Source organism: Xiphophorus hellerii, chromosome 9, assembly GCF_003331165.1.
Source record: "Xiphophorus hellerii strain 12219 chromosome 9, Xiphophorus_hellerii-4.1, whole genome shotgun sequence".
In the NCBI taxonomy this organism is placed as follows: domain Eukaryota; kingdom Metazoa; phylum Chordata; class Actinopteri; order Cyprinodontiformes; family Poeciliidae; genus Xiphophorus; species Xiphophorus hellerii.
The window spans coordinates 14,724,847-14,737,356 of NC_045680.1; the positions used below are offsets into that span (position 1 = coordinate 14,724,847).

Consider the following 12,510-nt stretch of genomic DNA (forward strand, 5'->3'; position numbering starts at 1 on the left):
ACACATCATTGTTGGAAGGGAAGTCAAAATGCTGTTATACAGTCTGTTGCTCATTTGGCTCAGTCACTGAGAGAAAACAAGTCGCTGCTGCAGCTTAATGTTATGAGTAAGCATAAAGGAGGGACATTTGGTTAGAGTGCTAGATGGTTTAATTTAATGAAATAGCACATTTTATGAGAGAGAAAATTCATTTTTTCCATAAATTGACACCCTCACTTGTCCAGATGGTCTGGCTGCTGGGTCCAGTAGAGCAATCTGTCAGAGCAGTGGCACGATCTGTGTGTCCTTGTTCTTTAGCCTTGGTTTTTCCTCTTCTTAAAATCATAATTTGAATCATTTCATAATCCACATTTGCTTTCACAAATCTCACCCATATTTCCTTGTGTGGAAGAACTTTGGGGAAAGGAAGAGTGCTCTATTCCTCACTTACTGTGTTGTCATATCTCAAGAAAATATGTTCTGACAATTACATGTGACATCACCTTCCACATAATTTAATGCTCTTTCTATTTTAACAGGCCAATCTCTAAAAGCTCATTTTGTGTCAAAAAAGTGTTATTATCTTAACTTAAAATATTTGCTTTGAAAAAAATGGAAAGGCAGTTTGTTCTTTATTTATATTTTCTATATTTTCTGAGTGTGAAATATGATAATTGATCTAAATCAAAGTAACTATACAGCTACCAAAATTCCCTTATTGGAAAATAATATAAATCAGAAATTAAAGTGAATTTAATTTTTATTTTATTTGTTTTAGCCAGGATGTAATGTTTAAACTTTAAGAACAGAGCCTTTCCATCCTTGTTGTGTACTCTATAATGACATGTGTACTCTCTCCAGCGGTAGGATCCATTATAAGGAGATGTACAAAGTTGTTCGCACTATCTCACCTCCTCTGGGCTTTGGAAAGAACTGCCCCCACAGGGTGGCATGCAAGGTTTGGTTCCCCCATGTCAGCAAGCGTCCCTTTGGCCTCCTTTACGTGGAATCCTTCCTCACTTCCTCCTTTTCCTTTCTTCACATCCCTTCACTGATTATCACCCCCCTGTTCAATCTTCAGGGATGTGTTATTCAGGATAAAGAATGACAATGCTTCAGTGTCAGGGTATTAAGGCACAAAATGTCCCTCATTTGGAATTACTAAGTCAAATCTTAGTTTGACTAGATGCCCAAAGTTGGCTTTTGATCCAAGCTGAGGGAATTTTGTCTCTCTCTACCTTTTGGATCTGGGGTTTATGTGTCGCCTAAATGCCACATGCACTACAGAAGGTAAGTATGTAATTTTTTGGACCAGATCCAGAGAGGCTGTCATTTCTTTGCTCATCCTGTTGAAGGACTCCTCGTTTCCTATGTTTCTATGCTGTGTGATTGGCATAGAAAGAATGCAATCTGGTTTATTTATCCTATTTTGCTCTCTCTGTGTTTGTGATGCCTTAAAATAATTTTTCTCTTTTATATCCTCCATCCCTCTTCCTCTCTTGCCACCCTTCACCCTCTCCTGTGCTACTTTCCTCCACCATCCTTTGGGAATGCACTCCTCTGATTGCTCCACCCTTTTATTAAATTTCCCCTCCAACACCATCTCTGTCCCTTCTCCCTCCTCTTCCTCTCCCACTCTCTGTTTTTTTGTTGTTTTTTTTAACCCCTTCTCCCTCATCTACATCCTCATGGCTACCTGGCGCCCCCAGTGGTCGTATCCATTACACTGACATGTATGAGATGTTGACCAACATGTCGCCACCTCTAGGCCTGGGCAAGAAATGCCCCTCCAAGGTGGCTTATAAGGTAGATCAAACACCAGAGAAAGGGTGCTGCCATGTATTTCAGTCACCAGAAATGAGCGCAGTGAATCTTCATTTTGTGTGTCAGACATCAGAAAAGTGAAGCATCTTTTGTGTGAATTGTAATACAAAGATTCGCTTGTCAAAGTATTTGTCCATCAGCGATAATTTGCCTGTTTGCTTTGCATCTTGGCAGAAAAATAAGACATCATTTCTGTTTGCTGGTATCTGATGAGAGACTATCCATGTTAGCTCTGAGGCAGTTTGAGGTCATGAAAGAGAAAAGTTGTTAAACATCTACATGCCTGATGCCATCGTCAGCTGTCCTCTCGCCTTTCCTACATACTCCTCAGCCTCCTGCATTGCCAAGTCTGCATGTGCATGCTGCAACAGACGTGTGTTGCATCAGTTTGTTTGTTGTTCCAATGTGTTGCTGTGTGGATTATATAGATGCATGCTCAATTGCAGATTTATCTCTTTTATGGAATAAAGCTTGCACCAAGCTAGATTTTTATCTACAAATTACAAGAGAAAAAAGGAAATTCTCTCTAAATTGTCTTGATGCATTTTGTAACATAATATAGCTTTTTAAGAATGCAACATTTTATTTTATATAGTATAAAATCACAAATTATCAGCAACAAGTATTTTATTCAGCTAGCTTTTTCTGTCCCTATAAAGTAGTAATCACCAAAATTAAATTTTAGCTGTTTAATTTAAATTACTCACCATGCGTCTCACAAATTGATCTTAAGAAAATAATTGTATTAAATGTTAAATATTTGACCACTTAGAAGTTTTAAGCTGGTTGCCTTAAAATCATAATTTGACTGATGGTAGATTTTCAATCACCAGTTTTGCAAAGCTCAAGTCAGCCAAATTTTATTTGATTCTAAACAAACATTTCTACTTTGAAAGTAATAATGCTTTATATGGTTTTTACCTTAATAAAAATATACAAGTGCTGAGGTGTTTATGCATCACAGCATTTGTTTTTCACAACGCAGGGTGTAGTTCACTTTTTTATTTATCTATTTATTATTTTTGCACTACAAAATGTGGGAGAGCACAAAATATTACTTTTTGAGCAAAATCATCTAAAATTAAACAACAGTTGTTTAAAGCTTGATATTTAGACACTTAACTGATACTAAAATAACTTAAATACTCCTCTTCTTGCAGTAATAACTTCCACACTGGAAAGTGTTGTTGTTTTAGAGATCAGGGATGTGGAGTCAACTGATCACATTTTTATCTTCTACCTAATCAAGACCGGTCGGGGATAAAATCCATCAATCTCTTATCACCAACCAATTTCCTGATGCATCTGTATTTATATATGGGTGTGCATATATAAACAGATGCACACTTAAAACTAAAAGCTTTCCTTCCTGTAAAAGATTTTTTTCTCCTACACAAGGAAATAAAAGTCATTGTTCCCCTTTATAAAGAAGTGAACATTTTGTTACAAAAAGGAGAGCAAGCTTTAGAAAATACTAATAAATCTGCATTTATCGTGAGTCGCCTTGCGGTGTGTTGCGGTGTTGTTCCATGTCGATGTACTGAGTAAACTCTTTGTTACCATCAGAGACTTGTCCTGATGAACATGCCTGTGGACGATGACATGACGGTCCACTTCACATCCACCCTCATGGCCCTCATTCGCACTGCGCTTGAGGTCAAAATAGCAAGAGGTTGGTCATAATCTTACACCTGCATAATAAAATATTACATAAAGCTTAAAATCTTGAGTTTATTTCTAAGCTTTTGTTTCTGTCGTTTCATTGTCAGGAGGAGAAGATCGAAATCAAATGGATTTGGATCTGCAGAAGGAAATTGGAGTCATCTGGCCTCACCTCTCCCAGAAGTCACTGGACCTGCTGGTTCCAATTCACAAAGGTAAAATCCTCACAGTAACCTCTACTTAACTGTCAGAAAACATCAGTTTATTTTTGTTTCATTGATAATAAAAAAAACATGCTTCTAAATAAATTGTCTGAATGGTTAATTGTTATTGTGTGATCGTTTCTGTTCCTTCTTTCACAGCCAGTGACATGACTATAGGAAAGATATATGCTGCCATGATGATCATGGATTATTACAAGCAGAGCAAAGCCAAGAAACTGCGCCAGCAACTGGAGGAACAAGTATTTGTTTTTTATCTTATTCTAAGATTTGGTTTAAACATCTATGTGAATTTGTGTTTATATTTTCTTATGTTATGATTGATGTCTACTTCCTGCAGAGGTCAGGTTCGACAAGTTACGTTTGTAAAAATATCAGTATTTTGGGTAAATCTTATACTTTAATGTGGACACAGCTGATGAAAAAAATTTTTTAAATGTTAAAGTGAATAATGAGTGCATGGATTCACAAATCCGACCTCGTCATGAGAAAGATAAAAAGACCCAAATACAGGTGAAAATTGCCCATGTTACATTAAGCACAAGGTTACCAGGGAGGGTGGGGAGTTTACAGATAAGCAAGCATGAATGAATCAATCAGGTCAAATGAGAAAACTGAAGCTTCAGCTCTACACAGTTTACAGCAAAACAGCAAATTAACTGATAATTGATGCTCTGTCCAAACCCCGAGTATTACACACAATATGCACTATTTATTAAATGAGCAAAAAAAGGAACCTCTCTGTTGTGGATCCTTTTCAGTCCCCTCAACTTTGAGTGTAAGGTTAGTCGGTAATGAAGAAACACAGTTCAAATCAATGAAGCAAGGACATAAGCTTGTTTATTACATATTGCCATTGGTGTAGGTATTTTAATGTCCCACTTTCTGTCTCTTCTTAGAAACACGCCCCCATGTTTCAGCGTATGGATGCTTCCTCTCTTCCTCAAGAAATCCTATGCAATGCCAAGTCCCTGTCATTTCTCCGACACAGTGCTGGATCTGCTCTGTACATATTCAACTTTCATTCCTGTAACGTCTTTTAGATGTCCTGTATCTTTCTCTGGTAATTTTTTTATGTTCCCATCAGCACCAGAGGAGGGTTTGTGGCGCTCAGCCCCATTTCTCCACAAGAGATGTTCCTGCAGCCACGGCCTCGCTCCAGAGAAGAGAAGGTGGAGGAAGAGGATGAAGACTATCATTCACCATACCACCTGTACCCCCATCCACATCACCACCATCATCATCATCATCATCATTTGCATACACTGGTAGGTGTTCAGATGTGCCTCAGGTAAGACAGTCCCTTAAAATTGAGGTTGAACCTCTACATGTTCACAGCTTGGGATTAGGTTTTCTAACCTAACTCTTCTTTAACCCTGTAAGTCTTAAACGGAGCGCCGGCGATCCAGCTAAATTTGCTGTACCCTAATTTTGCCACACTTTGCGCCATCTGAAAAATTCCAACCAATATTGCGTTATTATAGTAATTTCACCCCTGGCGTAGAAGGGAGTGAAATTAATCTGAGCTGCACTCTTTTCATAGACGGTAAATTGCGAAAATAACTTCCTAGATATTGAAAGTTCCAGTTGTTGTGGATAAATGGGCAAATATTGTTACTCACAGGACATTTAAAAAGCTGCGTACAATTAAAATAATCAAAAATATGCAGGTGGAGATTTAAAATTTTGTACATAAAAGGATGATCTTTGCTAGCGTGTCCCTGGACTGTCTGCTGTTTCTCTCCATCTTAATGAAGCCATTTGTCCGTTGATGTTTTCTAATAACAGCTGGATTTATACTGGCAGTAAATCCCACACAGGGTGACTCTCTTTAGTAATTCAACGTCATCAGAAAAGAGTTAGCTGAATGTGATTTTATTTAAATAAAAATCAAAGAGGGCAAAATACAAATGTTACATTTTCTGATATTTATTTGTAAAATGTATCCTCTTCTATCCACTTCACAGTAATGGACTGCTTTGTGTTGGTCTATCCTATAATATGCTACTATAATACATGATTGCAATGTGACAAAATACAATATAAAGATTTATGGATACTGCTGTAAGGCAACATATATTAGGTTAGACTCGAAGAGGCTGGGATTTTTTTGTTGCAGGTGTGCAGCCTCTGCAACTCCTCTGAAGAAATACTCTATTTTATGTTGTTTGTGTAGGTGCCAGAGGTAGTGGAGTACAACCATCTGATGCAGCAGGCCAGGCAGGACCAAACAGTTATTAAATCACCGCAGCGCACTGCATCTATCAGAGCATCCTCCATGCCCAGGCTGGCTGTTGATCCACAGGTAATGAAAAGTAATCACCTGTATTCTGTCCTAAATCCAGTGCAGACCAAATATGTGCTGTGAAAATCAGTGGCCAAATAAAATCCCCAGCTGCCTTTAGTGCAGCTGGGGATATTTACTGCCCCACCGCACTGACGAGAAATGATTGACCGTAAAATCGAAACAGCTTCCAAAACAAGAAAGAAAATATTATGGTTTGGCGTTGTTGTCAGTTGCTTGTCGTTTCACATGCATAAAGGCTGCAGTGTCGGAAGACGGGAGGCTGATGAAACGCTCCTTCTCCACCATCGGAGATCAGTGTGTGAACGGCCTGTGGCAGGAGCAACACTCTCTGGAGAAAATCAGCCCTGACGGCACATTCAGAGCTCGTCAAAGGAGTTACAGAGGTCACTTCAACCTTTTCCCAAAGATAAAGCGTTATGTTATGTTTCTGATGTTTTGTTCAGAAGAATCAGACAAAAAGAGAGAAAAAAAAAAAACATCAAGTCATTTTTTTCACTAGTACCATAGTTTTTATGTTTCATAAACTGTTAACACAAAATTGAAAGTTTATGCATGTTAAGTATTCAATTTAGCTTCCAGCTCATTAATTGTTTTAAGTTCAGTTTATTATTTCTATTATATAAAAAATCTTATTTGTATTGTTAAAAATGCATAGATAAGTAGACATCAGTGCTTTTATGCATTTGGAAATTTACCTGAAAGTAAGAACATGTTATTGATTACTGGAGACTGAAAGTCATAGTGAATTAATGACTGTTCAAAGGTACAAATTTTTATTTTGAGTGAAATGTGAACTATCACTTCTAGGTCCCAAAATCAGCCCCAGAGAAACAAGTAGTCACGAGAGAGGGAGATCAAAAGAACGGCGCCACCTGCTGTCTCCTGATGTGTCCCGCTGTAACTCAGAGGAGCGAAGCAGGGAGCCTTCCTGCGAGAGGAAGCACTCCCGCTCACCGAGTGAAGGACGAGTGCACAACGTCCAGAAACAGGTGGGAGTCCAGAACACACAATGAGGATACCCCCCAAAAAAGGAGATCTTTGCATGTCTTAGTTTTTTTGGAATTTTGTTTCTTAATATTTTCCAGAGAGGTAATTTATTGTTAATTTTTGCATGAATTTGGAGGATAATACGGTCCTTTTATAATGCAATGCACCTAAGTGGTCAGGTTTTTGTATAATAAGTCTTATTTAGCAGTTGTGGTATTGTGAGGTGCAGCAGTTTTATTTGTGACAGTTGTTCAGGACTTTTAGAAATCTTTTTATCTGTTAACAATTCTGAATATCGTATTTAAAAAAAAATTTTTTTGGATTGAGGACCAAAATTGCAACATTTGTTACATTTCCTGCTGATATGTTTTATTTTTCTCACTGAACAGAAAACAAACCAAACCTTTGAACCCCCCCCCCCCCCCCCCCGACCTGTGGTGGCTCTACACCAAGAACCACTAAAGGAAGCAACAGAAAAACCTCTGAAGCACTTTCTTTTTCCTCTTCACAAAGTGTAAACAGAAATGAAGTGGTGTGAGATTTTAGGAATTGTACGATTTCTTTTTTGTTTTTGGCAAGAAACCACGACCCATTTTCCCTAGTACCGCTAGACACAGGTGAATTTCAGTTGTATGTATCCATAATGCCCTGCACTATAGTTCCCTTCTTGTTTTAGGAGCAGTCTCCGGTCCGCTTGACATTCACAAACGCAGAGTTCACTTCAACTAAACCGAATAAAGTACTAGGTTTTTAGGAGGACCAAAGTTGGTTTCTCTGATCCTCATCAGAGTTTAATTTCACATTCACGCTTCATCAAACGAATCAGACTTTATAGGCAATTTATCTACAGTTTGATTATAGCAGACTAACAAGGCCTGAATGCACTCTCTCTGCCACTTCTCTTGTATGTCTTTTACAGGTAATGGCAACAGGAAGCCCAGCAAACTCAGCCTCAGAGTCCAGTACCCCTCGTAACCGCCGCCAGCTGCCTCAGACGCCTTCTCGTCCACGGCCTTATATCTCATACTCTCCTCTTGTCTGCAAACCATCAACCTCTCCCACTGCTGCTCCCCTCTCCTCTGAAGGGCAATACCAGCCTCAGGACACCGCCGGTGGCTCCACAGAGACCTCATGGCGGGCTGAGAAGGAGAGCAGACCTCTGTCGGCGGGTCACTGTTCATCTGGAGGTCAGATTTCAGGACCAAGCCACCCATCGCCTCACCGCTACATATCAGAGCCCTATCTCCCGTTCCATGAGGACTTCAGCGGTGATGATTCAGGTGACAGGCAGGAAACACTGACCTTTGAGTCTGCCATAGCCACCAGTCTGGGACGGGCCAATGCCATAAGCTCTGCCCCTCAGCTCAGACACTCCTGGCAGGTTCCCAATGGTCATGTCCGGAAGCACTTGGTCCAGGGGAGCCCGACTGACAACAGCGAGCTGCTAAGTGATACAGATGAGGACGACCGCTGCTAAAACTCAAGAGACAAAGATGCAAAGGATGCACAGTGCTTTGGGGCACACCAGGACTGCGTCACAGCACCGGAGGGAGCGAATTTATCTCCGCTGTGGCTCAGAGAACCTCATGTTCTCAGCACCGTAGCATTACAGCCAGGACTGAGCAACACCGCTGTTCATCTGGACGCCTGTGTCCGTCTTCACATGTCCGTGCGTATCTGTAGTAGCCGAAGGGAATCTAGACGTGTGGACCTGAATGTCTGTTTACATGTGTGTGCTCTTAATAAAGAATGTGCCAAAAAAAGGTGAAAAGCAGGGGGAGACCCAAACATAAGTAGCCCACTGCGCCCAAATCAATGTGTTGCAGCTCTTTCCCAAACAAGTGTTTAAAGAACAAAAATACGGTGAGAAGTCTGTCCACCATGTCCAAATGTCTCCAAAAAAATCTGATTAAGTGCATTTTGTGGAAGTGAAAAATAGAGGTAGCATATACACACGTAATAAGATGAATGTATTTTAGTTTTATGTTCAGGTTTATTTGGTGAGTTGCTGTTAAGTCTTAGTGCATAGTTGTGGGAGGAGAAAATTCAGTGGTCGAGCAGCCAGTCCTGTTTTTTCCTGTTTACAGTAACAGTTTCTACATGATTTGTGGGCATTACACAGCTTGATCTTTCTGTTAAAATGTGAAAACAATGTATAACCTTGTAAAACTGATGAGAGATGTTTTGTCTCAGGATCTGGGCGCATCCAGTGAGTATTATAAGGACCTGACATAAAGTCAGGGAAAAGCTAAGAACTGAAATGTTTAATTAAGTTTGAACAAGACAGAGTCATTGAGACAGCAGAAAATTTCCTTTCATCTGCTTTGCTCGCCGTCTACAACGTCCAGTGATGCTGCCATGTGAAGCAAGCCAAATGTTTGTCCAACCTCCACGCCTCTGTGCTGGACCGCCACTCCTGATGGCGTGACAGAGAGCTAATTTAAGCCATTTGTTTTGTACACACAGCTGGAGATGTGTTGCCTCCTTTCCTTTGATGATGAAATTTATGACAAATAATTGTCATACTGCCATACATGGATGCTTTAGCAGAATTCACAGCCGTGGTGTTTTTTATTTCTAACCCACTTATTGTTCCCATCATGTTTCGTCTGTAGAAACATCGTTATTGTATTTTCTGTGCTTGAGAGCTTTAGTATTTTCCACATGCATGATCATGTCTTGAAGCTGCCTGATTATTTTTGGTCTTCAAGAGGTTTTTACAGAAAAAATATTGGAAAACAAATATGTAAAGCAGTACACTATATTGCCTAAAGTATTTAGTCACTTGTCACCTTAAAATAGGAACTTGAGAGGCATCTCACTTTTGTTTCACAGCGATTGTTATGATATTGGCCCTTTCTCTGTAGCTGGACCAGTTTGAACTTTTCTGGGAAAGCTTTCCTCAAAGTTTAGGAGTGTGTTTACAGGATTTTTAAATCATTCTTTCAAAAGAGCATTAGTGAGATCAGACACTAGTGTTGGACTAGAAGGCCTGGCTCATGCTCTTTGCTCTAATTCATCCAGCAGGTGTTTTTTTTTGTTGTTGCCATCTGTGCTGACCAATTGTTCCACACCACACTCGTTCACCGATGTCACAATTGTTTTTAGTTTGCTCTGGTTTTATGGGTTTATTGTGATTCTTTAGCTTTAGGATTCTTCATGCTTTCTGTTCTGCATATTTCGCTTGTTTTTATATTGTTGGTTTCCCTGATTCTCTGTGCATGTCAGTAGTATTTTGAATTTCTGTGTATTCCTTGATTTGCCTTCTGTTGGCGTTCACAGTTTATTTATCCAGTACCTTCCTCAGTGCCTCGGCTTCTGCTGTCCATAGCTCATCTGCTCATTAACTCCTCTGTCTTGCTTTCCAGTAATCAAACACCCCACCATAAATATTACTTGTTTTTTCTCATTCTGAGTCAGGTCCTCTGTAATTGATATCAGGCTGGTTTGTTTCTTGTTTATAATTTTCCTAAGAAAAAAGAAAGAAGCCATTTATTTTCACCTGCCTACTTCTTACTTTCTCATCTGCTACCATTATGTCACAGTTTACGAATTTCCATACCTTGCTTTGTGAATCCCAATAATCATCTTGCCATTTCCAAACCATTCCTATGAAGTTGTCCAACATGTCTTGTTAGGGTGAAGTATTAAAGATTAATTTAAATGGAATTAGGAGGCTGACCCAAACTCCTGAAAAAACACAATGCACACAAATTTTGTGCCCGAGTTGCAGTTGCTTGCAGTCACTCTTGTGAAAATTTCATGACTGGATTATCTCACAGATTGTGTTCTGTGCCATGTTGAATTCATTAATTTCTCAGTTGTTTGTAGAAGGAGTCTCAATGCCTTGATGCCTTTAATACTCCTATGAGCTGAAACGTCAGAACTCACTGACTGGGCTGGGTGACCCAATACTTTCAGCAATATAGTGTATTTGTTTCTCATTCTCAGCAATCACTTTCCACATACTTTGAACATTGCAAAACTTCAAAAGGTTTGTTGTTCCCTCTGATTAAGATGAATATTTATATCATGTGCTGTTGTGTTGTTAAAATATAATGAGTTTGAAATGTGAACCCAGTACCTATTGAGACCAGGAGCTCTCTGATAAAAACAAAACAAGTTTTAGCAGAAAAGTCACTGAAGTGTGTTTTACAGTAAACCGGTGAGGTTCACTGTAAAATCTCCCTGTAGTATATACATCGCATAGAAATGTCCTACACATGTACAGCTCAACTTAGGACTTAACTTGGATGTCGGTCTGTACAGACAGCCTAATCTGTGCCTGGGAAAGCTCCCTATCAAGGCTGGATTATTTAGATAGACAAACCCTCTGGTAAATATGTAGTATAAGATGTACAAAATCCATCTTTCATTTATAGCACCTTTTGATTTCTACTGTAATTATCATGCCTGTTTACGACTGTTTACAGACACATTAAAAAGATGCCCTGTCTTTTCTGTGCCGAGTTAAATTAAATTAGTATGATTTGTTAACACACTGGTCTGCTGACGTGTTTTTGTAATTAAGATCATGGTGATGCCTTTTAGGATACAGATTTACTAAGGTCTTGCATTGACCCTTACAAAATAAAGCTGAAACAAAAAAACAGTAAAGTAAAATTTGCTAATTTGTGTCATAAATGAGCTAACTTATTTAGAAATCCATCCATCCATCCATTATCTTCCACTTATCCGGGGTTGGGTCGCAGGGGTAGCACCAACAATTTTTGCATGTTTGTAAATGTTTTTGTAGTACATATACAGATATAAAGCAATGAACCTGCGAAACAATTTTACAAACTTGTACTTTACAAAGTAAACAAATGATAATTTTATTTGTGGATTCTAGCCTTTGGTCATATATAGGCAAAGGGTTTTCAGGCTGTAAAACCTTAATGTACTAAAATAGTTAAATACATCCAAAAATAGATTGACATATACTGAATTTTTTGTGACCTAAGCAGTGCTTATCCACAAACACAAGCTGTGTTTTAGCGCTGGTGGGAAGCTAGTTCATCTTGGTTTGCTGAAGGCAAACAAGAAAAGATGAAAAGAAATTGGGCCTTGGAACTTAGAAATGAAGATTTCTGAAGATAGAATAAAATAAGATATTGTCAACTCCAAAATACTCCTCACAACCCAATTTTAGCTAACTTAAACTAAGCATCTTTTTAATATTTTTTAGAAAACTTGAATTGCTGAGCATTTTGCTTTGTTCCATCACAACTGATGAAAATTCATCCCCATAAAGTTGGTTCAGTTTATTTGTGGGGCTGGCTCCAAAATGTTATTAGATGATGTAAGAAAAGTAGGCTCTCACCCACATCTTCTCTCTGGAATATTATCTTCATATGGCAGTGTTTGCAAACTGGAGTAAAAAGTAATTTCTTCTTTTTTTTCCTGTAGAAAGTTTAAAACTGACCTGGGTTATTTACACAAAGCTCTACTGCCATCTGAGTCTGTCAGCTTTGTGACACAGTTTACATTCACTTGTGAGTTGACTCTATGTGGGAAAGGTCTTTAGTT

General features: G+C 39.0%; 1 protein-coding gene across 8 annotated transcripts in view; it reads left to right on the forward strand.

Annotated features, from left to right (window-relative positions):
* Positions 1-11,482, forward strand: part of cacna1ea (calcium channel, voltage-dependent, R type, alpha 1E subunit a) — a 108,052-nt gene extending 96,570 nt beyond the window's left edge. For 2 of the 8 annotated variants that reach the window (XM_032571223.1, XM_032571225.1), the window contains exons 39-48: positions 841-937; positions 3,370-3,475; positions 3,573-3,680; positions 3,828-3,928; positions 4,586-4,692; positions 4,774-4,954; positions 5,863-5,991; positions 6,230-6,377; positions 6,802-6,983; positions 7,901-11,482. In XM_032571223.1, coding sequence (XP_032427114.1) covers positions 841-937; positions 3,370-3,475; positions 3,573-3,680; positions 3,828-3,928; positions 4,586-4,692; positions 4,774-4,954; positions 5,863-5,991; positions 6,230-6,377; positions 6,802-6,983; positions 7,901-8,458 — 1,717 coding nt within the window. In that variant the 3' untranslated portion in view covers positions 8,459-11,482. Of the gene's footprint in view, positions 1-840; positions 1,786-3,369; positions 3,476-3,572; positions 3,681-3,827; positions 3,929-4,585; positions 4,693-4,773; positions 4,955-5,862; positions 5,992-6,229; positions 6,378-6,801; positions 6,984-7,900 lie in introns of those variants that run through there. The other 6 variants (XM_032571226.1, XM_032571220.1, XM_032571224.1 and 3 more) reach the window with 5 other exon arrangements.
* The last annotated feature ends 1,028 nt before the right edge of the window (positions 11,483-12,510 follow it).